Below are 13,544 nucleotides of genomic sequence, written 5' to 3' on the forward strand. Positions count from 1 at the left end.
GTTTTAACGAAACACCCCGTAAAAATATATTTTTAATTTCGGTGTTCAAAAAATCAATATTAATAGATATCATTTTTATCCAATTTTTAAACCAAGACAACAATAATCAAGTATTTAATTATAACTGCAAAATGGTTCAGATTGTCTATTTATTATGTATATGTATGAGTAACGTGAATTACGTATGTGTTATTACAATCAAAATAAAATTTCGTATCCATAATTATATACAAATTAATTTTTGTCCATTTCCTTATTTCGCGCATAATCAATCTGAGCACATCAAGAAAGACATTTTCTTCAAGCGCAAAGAAATATAACATGAATGGTAATGATTAGAAGATATAAAAATACTTAAATAAATTTCTTCATTCTTATCTTATCGGTGTCTATTATACATTAAGCTATATCTTATTGTAAAAATGTTAAATAAGTCTTATGAAATAAATATATCTAAATGTTGATTAAGTTTTTTTTACCCTTATATATTATTTTCGTTTTAATGTTAAAAATTCCAAAGAATAATCCTTGGGTTACTTTTACTGCCCTAATTGCTAAATAAAAACGAAATAATTACACCAATCACCCAATAATATCCACTGAGATATGAAATGTCATTAGTCAGCTGTTGTGTATATTGAGAGTAAACGTACTGGCCAAATATGTAACCAGAATCATGTCACACTTGATATTTTTTCCTTGAAATTTGAAGATTTTCAACCTTTTTAGGTAAGCACCGCCTTGTCGATATTTTTCTTTGACAGGGGGAGGTGATTAATCTCATAGAGGGGACAGGGGAAGGAAAAAAACCTAAAGCTTAAGTCGCCAATGCCTACTAAGCCTATTTTAGTGTAAAGCTACCGCAAACAAATCTTTCAATCTGGCTAAAATGTTTGCAAATTATTTTAAAACCATCAAATTATTTATTTTTTACTTGGAAGAAAAGATATGGTAAACATTGAATTTTTGATACTCTGAAAATCTTTTGATGTGTTCGGTGTGTAATGTCTGATATATCTCCCTGGTAAATCATTGACATCAGAGTATTGCGAATTCATAAAAAAAATTGTAACAAGTAACCCCTATTTGTAATGAAACGACTACCTAGGTAGGGTACATCAACATAGTCTATGATTAAATACTATTGTCTATTTGTACGAGAGCATCTGGGATTTTTGTCTATGCATTTATAATTTTTAATCCGTCTGGTTGGTCCGGGTGCCGTTATAAAAATCGAAATGGGTGTGGATATCGAGATAATAAATCCTGGAAATGGTATGTATTCATAAAGATTTTCGACTCTCTGTCATTTGACATAGTTTAGTGGATATTTATTTTGTTAAAGGTATTTTATGCAAGTTTTTCACATGGCGGCACGCTACAGCTTTCCGCATTGGCTGTCCGCCATATTTTCGCCGGCTTGCGGCACCTTCCCGCGAACGCGAGGATTTTGTTTTTTTGCAATCTTCACGCTCTGTTGGGCGTTGGCGTCAGTTTTCAATTATTGCTTTTTTTATATTCCACAGGTGAATCCGATAAACAAGTTGGTTGCTAATGACAATTTGCGGTAATTTATTCGGCTTAACCACCCATTTCCATTTCGTTCATTTCGGACGGTTGATCGATCTTTTTATACCTACTGGATACATTTTGTTTTACTATAATGTGTGTAATTCTAATCATCCAGTAATTAAAATTGAAAAGCATTTTTCTTAAGTATTTTTTCCATTTAAATAGTTTATTTATGATCCTTTAAATATTTCAAACCTGTCATTATTGTGAAATAAAAAAAGGTAAGAAATTAAATTATACTAAAATATTAAATTTGAGAGAACATGATTGGGATAATTTATTTATTTATTCACGAAGACTAACCTCTAATACAAGCTCAATTTGTCATCAGATAACGAGAAAGCTTTTAAATTTATATTAATTAACCTATTGACATGAACTACAGTGAGGTCACTATAAAGTTAAATATGCCACTGATAAATTATAAATAATCTAATTTAATTCCAATCCGTCGTATCTTTGCCGCTGAAAATATGCACCGATTATTTAGTTGTGATTGCAACCTTATCTCTCAAGACCCTGTTCGAAAACTAAAATTGCGTAAAAAAAATCTTACATATCGCTCACTCCTTTCAACAACGTCATATATCAAAAAACTTGATTTTTCACGAGGTCGTTTTAAAAGTTTAGAATATAATAAAATGTATTAAAAATATATATTAAGCCACACATTGAACTTTTTACTGTGCAACAGATCTTTTTACGTAAAACCTGAAGGTTATTTCTCCATTTGAAATGTATTTAGTTTATTTAAAAAATTAATTAAACAATACCTTTTCTTCAAAATGCAAAAAAAAACCAGCCGTTTAGCGTGTAAATATTAAGTTAAGTTAAAAATATGCCTCTTTTGCTGGGATATAGTACATTTTCTGGGCATTCCGAAAACATGCACAACTGAAAATTGGCAATTTTTGATTTATGACGTTGTTGAAAGGAGCGAGCGACATGAGGTCTTAACATTGCACAGAAGTTTTAATATTTTTTGTTTATTTAAATTAATAAAGAAATAATCAACTTTTGGTGAAATTATTTACTAGTTGCAATGGATGGTATTAAATTTAAACCTTTGTTTCAGTAGCAATTTTTAAGTTTCGAGAAGGTATAAAAAAGATCCCACCATGCAGTTTTAAATAATAAAAAGGTGGAAAGACACTTTTAAATAAAAAAGAAAAGAGTTGAGAAATTATGTTTAAAGTAACATTATTTTTATTATAGAGTATTGACTATTTATTTTTCCTGTTATATTATGTCACACATGCTCAAAACTGTGTTACCTTTTCCAGGAACCACCTTCCCTAAGACCGGCCAGACGGTCGTGGTCCACTACACCGGAACCCTGACCAACGGAAAGAAGTTCGACTCCTCGCGAGATCGCGGCCAGCCCTTCAAGTTCACCATCGGGAAGGGAGACGTCATCAAGGGATGGGACCAGGGCCTTGCCCAGGTAACTAGACTTCATAATATTAACCTTCCCCTCCCGGTGATACGTATTTACTACAACTTGACTTTAAAAATGGGAATATAAATATAAAATATAATATATACGCGCTAAGAATTTTTGCATTCCTCTGTAATACTATTACGTGTTACATGAAAGTATAAAAATCTACAGTTATTCATTTGCAGCAACGGAAATAAATAAATTTAAAAAAAATCGGGGATAGAATCACCAATACACAAACGTTTCTCAGAGTATGCGTGCATGCCACATTTTACATATACGTGCACGTGGCTCCATACTGTTTCCGGCGATCTCATTTTAGTTGCACACAAGTCGCCATTCAGGGTGGTCGTTCCGCTACGATAACTGGCGGTTACTTGCGATGTATTTTTTTTAATCTTTTTTTACTATATACTAGATACTAGATACTTGAGCTAACATTACAAAATTGATACATTTCAATTTCAACTACAGTCAATCAAAGCAACATTTAAGAAATATTCACATTTTTCCCGTTTTTAAATCACATTTTCAAATGGTGTACAAAATACATATCATCGGTGCACGCTGAAGTTTTAAGCACCATAAGGAAAGGGTTAATAATGCATTCTCTCGTGTTGCATGATAGATGTTTGACTGGTGAAATAAAGAAATAATGCAAGGTAGAGATAAGCATTATGAATAAAGTTAAGAAAGGTGTATTTAGATGGTGTGGGCATGTGAATCGAATGAGTGAAGAAAGGACAGTATAACAAATTTATGAGGCGAATGCGGTTAGTAATAGAAGCAGAAGATATAATACACCTTTTGTAATTTTTAAATAGTAAAATAATATCATAGAAGTTATAGTTTTTTTTAAAAAAAGGTGAATTTAAGGTTTGGCCTTCTGTATGACATTATTTTATACCTAGTAAATGTGTTAATGTTTTTTTATTTTATTAAATTAGTATAAACTAATTATATTAAATTAGTTTATAGTAAATTATTGTAAAGTAATAAATAAAGTTATTTAACAACAGGTTAGCATTTAACTGGTCTTTACTATGTATAAAAAAAAGTATCTAGTTTACTAGATACTTTTAATCATTTAAAAAGTTTCTAGTAAACCATTTTGATATCGATGTTTTGATGTTATGTGTCGGGTTGCGGTTCCGTGGTTAGTGTCGCAGAGTCAGAGTTTCCGCTCCACCACAATTTGATACCTATTTGTAATAATAGCCGCTTAGGCTCATAGAAATAGTATGAAATAAGTATTTTTATAAACAATGAAAACAAAAATATGTTTAACTCTTTATAAAAAAAATTGTAAAAAAAAAACCCCGAAGAAGTCTCATACAGTAGTGGACTATCTTAAATGTTTATTCTTATTATGAGTAGACTAAAGGAGTAAATGAACATATGGAGATATATCAATCGGGACCACTAATCGAACATTTTGTCTTAACGTAACACATTACGATGCGAGCATTCAGGCAGTCAGTACAGCGAGCCGAGCGCTCCATCCATAGTTTCGGATGCTCGGTGATGCTCGCCGCGAGCGATGTTACGACGTTATGTTACGACGAAATGCTCCGGTCAGTCTCCACCTTTACCAGAGAAGGAATAGCCCTCTCACAGTTCATGCAGAAGTGTTGGTATATAATAGTAAAAATATTCAAACTATTTTCCAGATGTCTGTAGGCGAGCGAGCCAAGTTGACCTGCTCTCCTGACTTTGGATATGGTGCCCGAGGCCATCCCGGTGTCATTCCACCAAACGCAGTCCTCATCTTCGATGTAGAGCTCCTTCGCGTTGAATAAATCCTCATTCCGACTGTAAAGAGAGGGGATGGAGAGATCTTTCCGAAGACAACTTGTGTTCAATACTCCCAAGCCATAATAATTGTCTTCTTAGCAATTTAACTTCATTACACCTATACTTTGTGCATTTTATAGCAATGATCTATCCTAAATTTTTTAATATCTGGTATGCATGTGACCGCTGCATGGATTCCTGTCTGAATGGGTTAACAGCGTGTGAATTTGAAAGCACATAATAGCATGTAACAATTTTGTCAATTTCATTTTCCATTTTATCAGCCGATACTCTTTATTTTTGTACACATTATTTGCAATATTTTTATGTAAAGTTTTCTTCAATGTACAATTTACTTTCAATAAAGCATTATATGAAACACATTTTGACTTATTTATATATGTACTTAATCTTATCATGCGGTTGTTCAATGACAAGATAAGAACGAATTGACTTGTCGCTCACTCCTTTCAAGAACGTCATAAATCAAAAAACTTGATTTTTCAGGAGAACGTTTTTAAAGTTTAAAAATATAATACAATGTATTAAAAATAAATATCAAGCCACTTATTGAACTTTTTACTGGGCAACAGATCTTTTAAGGTAAAACCTGAAGGTTTTTTCTCCATTAGAAAAATATTTAGTATATTAATAAAAATAATTAAACAAAACCTTTTCTTCAAAATACAAAACAACACTTTCTGCCCTGTAGCGGGTAAATATTACGTTAAAAATAAACCGCTTTTGCTGGGATATAGTACATTTTATGGGCATTCCAAAAACATGCACAACTGAAAATTGACGATTTTTTATTTATGACGTTCTTGAAAGGAGTGAGCGATGTATGGTTTGCGTAATATAGCTTATACGAAAACGGACATCCTCTTACAAATTATTTTCATGATTTAAAGTGTCATACACACAAATAAAGAGTTTTTAATTAATATATTGATATGAAAAATGGAGAATATTCATATTATTTTTTGACATCTCATCAAAGATGAAGAAGAATATGGAAGTCTGGGCATTTACGGGGCTGACGACCGTCATCAGCTGGTTTAAGTGATCACTTTACACACGTGTAACATTCACCAATTCTACCCATTATTGACAACCACACTACTCAAATTCTTGGAAGTTCTTTATATATGAACCAATTTAGAAACCTTGTTCTTGAATCACTAGAACTTCACTAGAGACATCTATTGGTGAGATGTAAAGAAGCTTTTTATCAAGCAGAAACTCTTATATTAGTATGTGAGGTCCAAATCCTGGATTATAATCACACACATGAGAAACGCCAGAAAATACCATTTTCATTTTTATTATTTAAGCTTATAATTTGACCAGATAATTTATTTACAACATTTTGAGTGTGTCCAAATACTTGTTCACAAAATCTGGATTATCTCCAATTACAGGAGTTATTTTCATATTATTTAAATAATATGAAAATAACTCCTGTAATTGGATATAATCCAGATTTTGTGAACAAGTATTTGGACACACTCAAAATGTTGAGAATATTCATGTTTAAAATATTTTTATTAATGGGAATAAATAAATTTATGAATTAAAAATGACCTACGCAGCACTACATGGGATAAATAGTGAAACATGTTAAAAAATAAAGAATAAGAGAGATTTAATGTGTGACCAAGAGAGAGTGTCCCAAAAATAAAATCCAATGCAAAAATTGCATATAAAATATTTTGTTTATTCAATCGTTACACTGTCATTGATTTTATTGCCTTAATTGGTAATACTGTTTTTATTGTTTGTACTACTACTACTACTACCATCACGCCGTTTCCCCGCAGGGTTAAGGCAGAGAGGATGGAACGCCACACTCTTCTGTCCTGACATACACTCCTCGCCTCCTTCACATCCATACATCTAGTCATACATGCCCTCCGATTACGCAGACTTTTGACACCGCCAGATTTTAGATTCTGATTGATCTGATCGTGTCAAGTCTTTTTTTTATTTACAACATTTTGAGTGTGTCCAAATACTTGTTCACAAAATCTGGATTATCTCCAATTACAGGAGATAATCCAGATTTTTTATTGTTTGTGATAGCTAAAATATGACATATTGCTGTTGTTGAATAAATTGAAATTTAAATATATGGTATGTCCGTCATTCCATATTTTCGAGTTAATGAGAAAAAATGTTCCTGAATTTTGTTATTGATGCCTTGGTTTTGTAATTTACAGACCACATTTTTCTCAAATTTGGTATGTATATAAATCCTGGAAATATCTCGGTACTGTCCCATGATCAGTATTGTTAAGTCAATATCAACATTACATTTCATTGGGTAAAGAGAGAATAAAAGTTGGGAGAGTTCTTTGAAGAAAAAATATTAAAAAAACTGCAAGTTCAATTATTGAGAAAAATATTTATATGGGTGTTTCAAATATAACTTGAAAGTGTAAATAAAGATTTTGCAGAGCACATACAAGGCTTGAAGACATTATACTTTAGGACTATTGTTTTCAAAAATGATATCTTGGTTAGACAACTATAGGGAAAAGTATTTTAGCAGGAGAGGAAAAACCCGCACAGCTGACGAACTGTCAAAAAAATGCTGCCATGTGATTACTTTTTCCTGTATTTTATTTTTAATTCATTATTTTCATCAACGGTACCTAATAATAATTTCACACAAAACTATTTTATCATAAGAATTAACGAGTTACATAAATCAAATTCATAAGTTACTTAGTGGAATTTATGTAATTGACTGAAATAAGAAAAGAAATTAAATATTTACGGCTAAATAGTAGAGTAAAAAGCTTTTCAAAATATTTTCTTCATAAGTATCTACCGCGGAAAATTTTTCACATCTGATAATAATGTTGTCATATGAACGAGAAAGTTATCTAGAAGGCAGTGCACCACCATTATCGGGCGACATGTTGATTTTTCGCTGTGAGTGTGATCGAAGCCGATTCTGAATTTCTGTCATTCGGCTGACAAATCATTATTTTTTATTGTATATTGATAAAAAGATATATTGTTGTCAAAGTTTGTCTACCGCCGGTTTAAGGGTTGCATCTAGCCTCTCAATATTTCGAAAAACTCGCTAATCGGATGCAGGGGTGTGTGTGTAGTTTCGCTCGAGACCGACAGAGCACGGATATTTGTGTCAAAATATTCTTATGCTATTTATAAATATTATTTGCTAGCTTTCACTCATGCTTGGACTTGAATAGTAATTTTTGTGCTATTATTAAACATGTAAGTTTATAAATATTGCGACTTCCCCAATGCTCACTCGCTTATAAGCTGTAAATATTTTTCTCTCGAGCGGATGCCATTTTTAGAACCATTCCTTTTGACGTTTTTTCGATTGGTCCGTCTGCACTTTTGATACATCTATATACTCGCTTCTATTCACTATTTATAAATTAAATTTCATATTGAACGATGAACGCAAATTTCCGTGTACTATGTATTCACCCAAGGTTTTCTGAGATAGCAGAGAGTCATATGAACCAATCAATTTTGAATAATAAAATCGATATACTTCGATTCTATCATGTTGATTTTGTAATAAAATGTAATTAAATGGCACTTCTTCGCTAGAATAGTAAAAAATAATAGTTTAGTCTATAACTTGCGATTTTTACCCTCAGTGAATTACCTATATAAATAAATTATCATGGACCAACATTTTTCCTAAATAATTCAATGAAATCTTTTTATAGTCAAACAATTTTAATTTATTTATTTAGATGTTTTAACATTATCTTTAAACTGTTTATTTATACTTAGCCGTCTCAACATTTTTATTTACTAATTTATAACGGCATATTGTAGGTTAGGTGTTATTATATAAATAAACAAATTATCAAAGGAAGATGCAATCCCAAATCTAGTTGAATCAATTAATATGTATAAGAGGTTTATTTAAATCATAACTAATAACAATTAAAAATAAAATAGTGACAGTGAAAAATAAAATTTATTCATTTAAAAATGGAATACATATTTAATTCTTGCATTTTAACAACCAAAAAGATTGTTTATGTGCAGAGTGTTGCCTTATATCGCTCACTCCTTTCAAGAACGTCATAAATCAAAATTTGACAATTTTCAGTTGTGCTTGTTTTCGGAATGCCCAGAAAATGTACCATATCCCAGCAAAAGAGGCATATTTTTAACTTAATATTTACCCGCTACAGAGCAGAAAGTGTTGTTCTTGCATTTTTGAAGAAAAGGTATTGTTTAATTGTTTTTTTAAATGTACTATATATTTTTCAAATGGAGAAAAAACCTTCAGGTTTTACCTAAAAAGATCTGTTGCACAGTAAAAAGTTCAATAAGTGGCTTGACATTTATTTTTAATGCATTGTATTATATTTTTAATCTTTAAAAACGTTTTCCTGAAAAATCAAGTTTTTTGATTTATGACGTTCTTGAAAGGAGTGAGCGATATGTTATATTGCGTGTGTTCATTTTTTATTTTATTTTTTCGTGCTCGGACGTTTTTTTCTTCTTCAGTTTTGAAATTTGATAGTGAATGTGTCATAAATACATAATATATTTATAGGCAATTGTTAGTTTTTCATGAAAGTATCACATATCTCTGATAATATACCTGATTCAGACACTTTTAGTCCGTCTTTCTATCTTTTTGGTTGTTACGTGCATTGTTTTTAATTAAACTATTTTTTTATAGTATCACCTTACCCAGCACTTAAGCTTATATTATAATTTAATATTAATCACACAAACGACAAGTGAAAATTACCAATATGGAGGATTCTGCGTGATTTTTAAAAACTTTTAACTCTGAACGAAATCCCCCAAAAGAACTGGGAGAGTAAAAAATCCAATACTTGCACAGTAAGAAATCACTTCTTAATATATTGTGTACTGGATGGAAGAAAAAAAGTGGAATTAATCAAGCCTACCTTAATTAAACACCGTTACGAATCCTATTGTTTAAAAAATAAAATTTTATGGAGACTTGTTGAAAGTTACCGCTGAAATATAATTTTGTGTTATCTTGATTTCAAAACAAGGGCTTCCGTTTGGTCAACGTATAAACGGTGACTAAATCGTTGTATAAATATAGTGCAACTTAACTTTTCAATTCACCGTAGATAATAATATAAATTCGTGTAATCTTATAAATAGTGAATGTGTTAAATGTAACTTTGGTTATCCAAGTTTATGTGTGTTAATTTCTGAGTTCCTTTGTTTGAAAGTATTTCCTCGCAAGGCTTGAGTGAATTTAAAATAGGAACGTGCAAGTGCGAAGTTCGAAAAGTGTTCCGCTCGCTTGATGGAATAGCCCCGTGTTGTGTTCTCGCGTCGGGTTGCCAGTAGCGCCGCGGCGGTGGTAGCGCGTGGTGTTAGTGTGGAGCGGCTGGAGAGGGGGTAGCGCGGTGGCACGCGCTGTGCCCGGGGCCGGGGCGGGGGGCGGGCAGCCCTCCGAGTCGCCGCCAGCCGTGGCGGCCGCGCGCGAACCAGCGCCCGACAACTCGCCCACACCTGCCTCCTGGTGAGAAACACGACAACCTAGATATAGATCTATCCAAACCTATACAAGCCAGATTCGACCTTTCTCTCTCTCTCTCTCTCTTTTTTGATCCACATTTGCTCCCACCCTCAAAGTATCCTATATGCCGCACCACCCTTTGCTGTTTACACATTTTGGATTGGTATTTTTTACGCCTGCGGACCGCTGGCGACGGGATTTGATAATTATGTACATATAGTTAAGACCTTCACAAGGAGATTGGATAATAATATTAATATAAAAAATACTAATTAATTCCTTCTTTTCTGACTTTGGAATGAGGCCAGCGCAGAAGGTAAAAATACCCTTCCCGTCCTTAAGCATCAATCGACGGAACGGGTACAAATACCTTTTCCGTCCTTAGTATGTTAATAGGGAAGGATATTGGTACCATAAACCAAGCTAGGACACAAAATGCCGAACCCTCTTCTAGTGGAACGGAAGGCCTGTTGACGACAGTCAACAGTCCGGTTTCTGCTGAGGAATTTAACATAGTTTTCTCCCAGCAACGAGCAAATGAAATTTCTGAAATGCCCACCATTTGTGGTTAATTGTGAAGGACATTGGTGCCATATACCAAGCTAGGACACAAAATGCCGAACCCTTTTCTAGTGGAATGGAAGGCCTGTTGATGACGGCCAACAGTCGGGCTTCTCCTGAGGAATTTGAGGTGGCTTTCTCCCACCAATGAGCAAATGCAGAAAAGTTCCTGTTGGCCCACACTATTTTATCCTTCCTGTTCCCAACGCAGATTAAAATAATACATGTTTTTAACTAGAAGAAATAAAACTCCACTAATTGTTCTATAAACCTTTTACATATTATTATTATTATATTGAATGGAATCGTTTTGTTTTAACCTAACCAAACATGTCTATTTGTCAGTCAACCCTACAACCATACCCGTCATAATCCAATATATCTGATGATAACTCCTTGATGGTAACAGGACCTTGTTATGTTTGAACCGAAGTCATTCTAACCTGACCTATTTTCATTGCAATTACTGTAAACTATTGTGTAAATTTCATTCGTTATAAGTATTATAATATCTACTAAATAGGTTACCGGGGAATTTCTGTCATATTCATTTTCATCATTCATCTTTTACATACGCTGCACACAAGTTTTCTAATGCAAGCAGATTTGTACAAACAGCGTCTTAAATGCACAATTTTTCCGCCAAAATTTCAGCTGTTTTCAATCTCAAAAATTGATTGGGCCTATTTTTGTTGACAATTTTTTTATTCAAGTGAATTAAATAAAACAGTAGGACCCCCACGTTTTCTGTCTACCACATTCACATACATTACGATGAAGATATTAGGATACATTAGATATTAGGATAGATACAGCTAAAAGTGTATATAAATTAGTCATAGTACACAATGCATTTTAGCGCATGAAAACTCTACATGCAACACTATTTATACTGTATATTGAAATCGACCTTTAAAAAATAATATTTTAATTTAATTTTTTTATTTACATAAATTGGATACATTTATTTCAATCACAATTTTAAACATATTTATATATTTTTTTTGCAGAGACTCACCAAGCCACCTTGTGTGTCTTGTCGGTGGAGTTCTTTTTTAATGTTTTTTTATTGTTTTTAACAATTTTAACCTAATATACACACAAAAAAAGAGAAAAGTTAATGATATCAAATAACTTTTTGATCTGCAGAAATTTTTATATATATTTATTTGAACTTCATGTACAGAAAATAAGGATTCGGACCTCACATACTAATAAAAGAGTTTCTGCTCAATAAACAGCTTCTTGTCATCTCACCAATAGATGTCTCTAGTGAGGTTCTAGTGATTCAAGAATAATGTTTCAATATTGGTTCATATATATATATACATAGAACTTCCAAGAATTTGAGTAGTGTGGTTGTCAATGATGGGTAGAATTGGTGAATGTTACACGTGTGTAAAGTGATCACTTAAACCAGCCTATAACGGTCGTCAGCCCCGTAAATGCCCAGACTTCCGTATTAATCTTCATCTTTGATGAGATGTCAAAAAATAATAAATAACTGCGTTGGCGGGCTTATTGCTAAAAAGCAATATCTTACAACCAAACAAAAACAGAAATGACTGCTTAATAGTTCCGGTGTTAATATGTTAACAGTTTATTTTAGTCTCTAAATACATACTTATATGAAAACAGTCAACACAATGCAACTGTGTATTTTGCTCGGCCAGTATTGCTCAGTAATAAAATTTATCATAATTAATAGTTTGAATTCCGCGTCTATTTCTGTTTTACTATGTTACACGCTGCACAATCTCAGTGGCGTGAATGCGTGTCAAATACAGATGATTGGACTATATGTTCTATATATATGTAAGTTGAGTGATAGGAGAAAACTATTTGATCTGATTAATTGATACAAAATTTTAAATAATCTTTTACACTGTTCTTTGCAAATGATAAATATTTACGCCCCAACCAGAAACACGAGAAACCGTCAAATATTTTATTGTAATAACAGGCCGGACAGTGTCTGGATTCAATACTCCTATACACTGAATGCAAAACCTCAGCATTGATTTCGCGGACCATATAGATACTTGGAATATGTCACTTCCTAAATCAGTAATAATTACAATATTTCAGGCTAATGCATAATTCCTTGTTTTATATGTTCATCCTTGTTAAGATAAGTGTTTTTCGAACCAATAATATACTTAAAAAGGGAAAACATATTATTTTATCATAAAGTATACAACATGTGGATAAATTATGTACGAATCGGGTACGACTTGAAAAAATAAAATATTTGTATTTTGTACTAGCACTTTTAATCTATTTATATTTTTTTATATCTTTTGTATTCTTTCCCTTTATAATAATAACCTAAAATAAAATATATACCCACACACAGAGCATGCCACTGTAGGATCTTTTTTGTATTAATATAATACAATATTTTTGTAATTATATTTTATTGTAAAATGCGAAAAAAAAAAAAATGGACATAACATATGTATGTTTGTAGTTACACATTTTCTTTCTAACCCTGATCCGCACCCAATGGTGCATAGGGCACTGTATCGTATTGATGCATTGTTATCCAAATCGTTTGTTTGAAGACAAGCACTCCTGTGCTTCAGAGACCAGTCCAGGGTAATATTAAATAAATATTAGATTGTAAAATCACTAACACACTTTTTGTGAGTACACATTTTA

The 13,544-nt window shown here is 32.3% G+C and overlaps 2 protein-coding genes across 3 annotated transcripts in view; both read left to right on the plus strand.

Moving 5' to 3' along the window:
* Positions 1-1,150: 1,150 nt before the first annotated feature.
* On the plus strand, positions 1,151-5,190 carry LOC148306666 (peptidyl-prolyl cis-trans isomerase FKBP1A-like). The gene is made up of 3 exons (XM_088264581.1): positions 1,151-1,275; positions 2,856-3,016; positions 4,684-5,190. The coding sequence occupies exons 1-3, from the start codon at positions 1,239-1,241 to the stop codon at positions 4,810-4,812; spliced, it is 327 nt and encodes a 108-aa protein (XP_088120707.1). The 5' UTR covers positions 1,151-1,238; the 3' UTR covers positions 4,813-5,190.
* A 2,514-nt stretch (positions 5,191-7,704) lies between these two features.
* Positions 7,705-13,544, plus strand: part of LOC148306667 (guanine nucleotide-binding protein G(s) subunit alpha) — a 31,535-nt gene continuing 25,695 nt past the window's right edge. Inside the window, exons 1-2 of one of the 2 annotated variants that reach the window (XM_088264593.1) lie at positions 7,705-7,744; positions 9,498-10,325. The gene's annotated coding sequence lies outside the window, so the exon portion shown is untranslated. Of the gene's footprint in view, positions 8,054-9,497; positions 10,326-13,544 lie in introns of both variants that reach the window. The other variant, XM_088264594.1, reaches the window with a different exon arrangement.

Source organism: Brachycentrus maculatus, unplaced genomic scaffold (assembly GCF_059751285.1).
Source record: "Brachycentrus maculatus isolate JH-2025_06_01 unplaced genomic scaffold, ASM5975128v1 h1tg000234l, whole genome shotgun sequence".
Classification (NCBI taxonomy): Eukaryota; Metazoa; Arthropoda; class Insecta; order Trichoptera; family Brachycentridae; genus Brachycentrus; species Brachycentrus maculatus.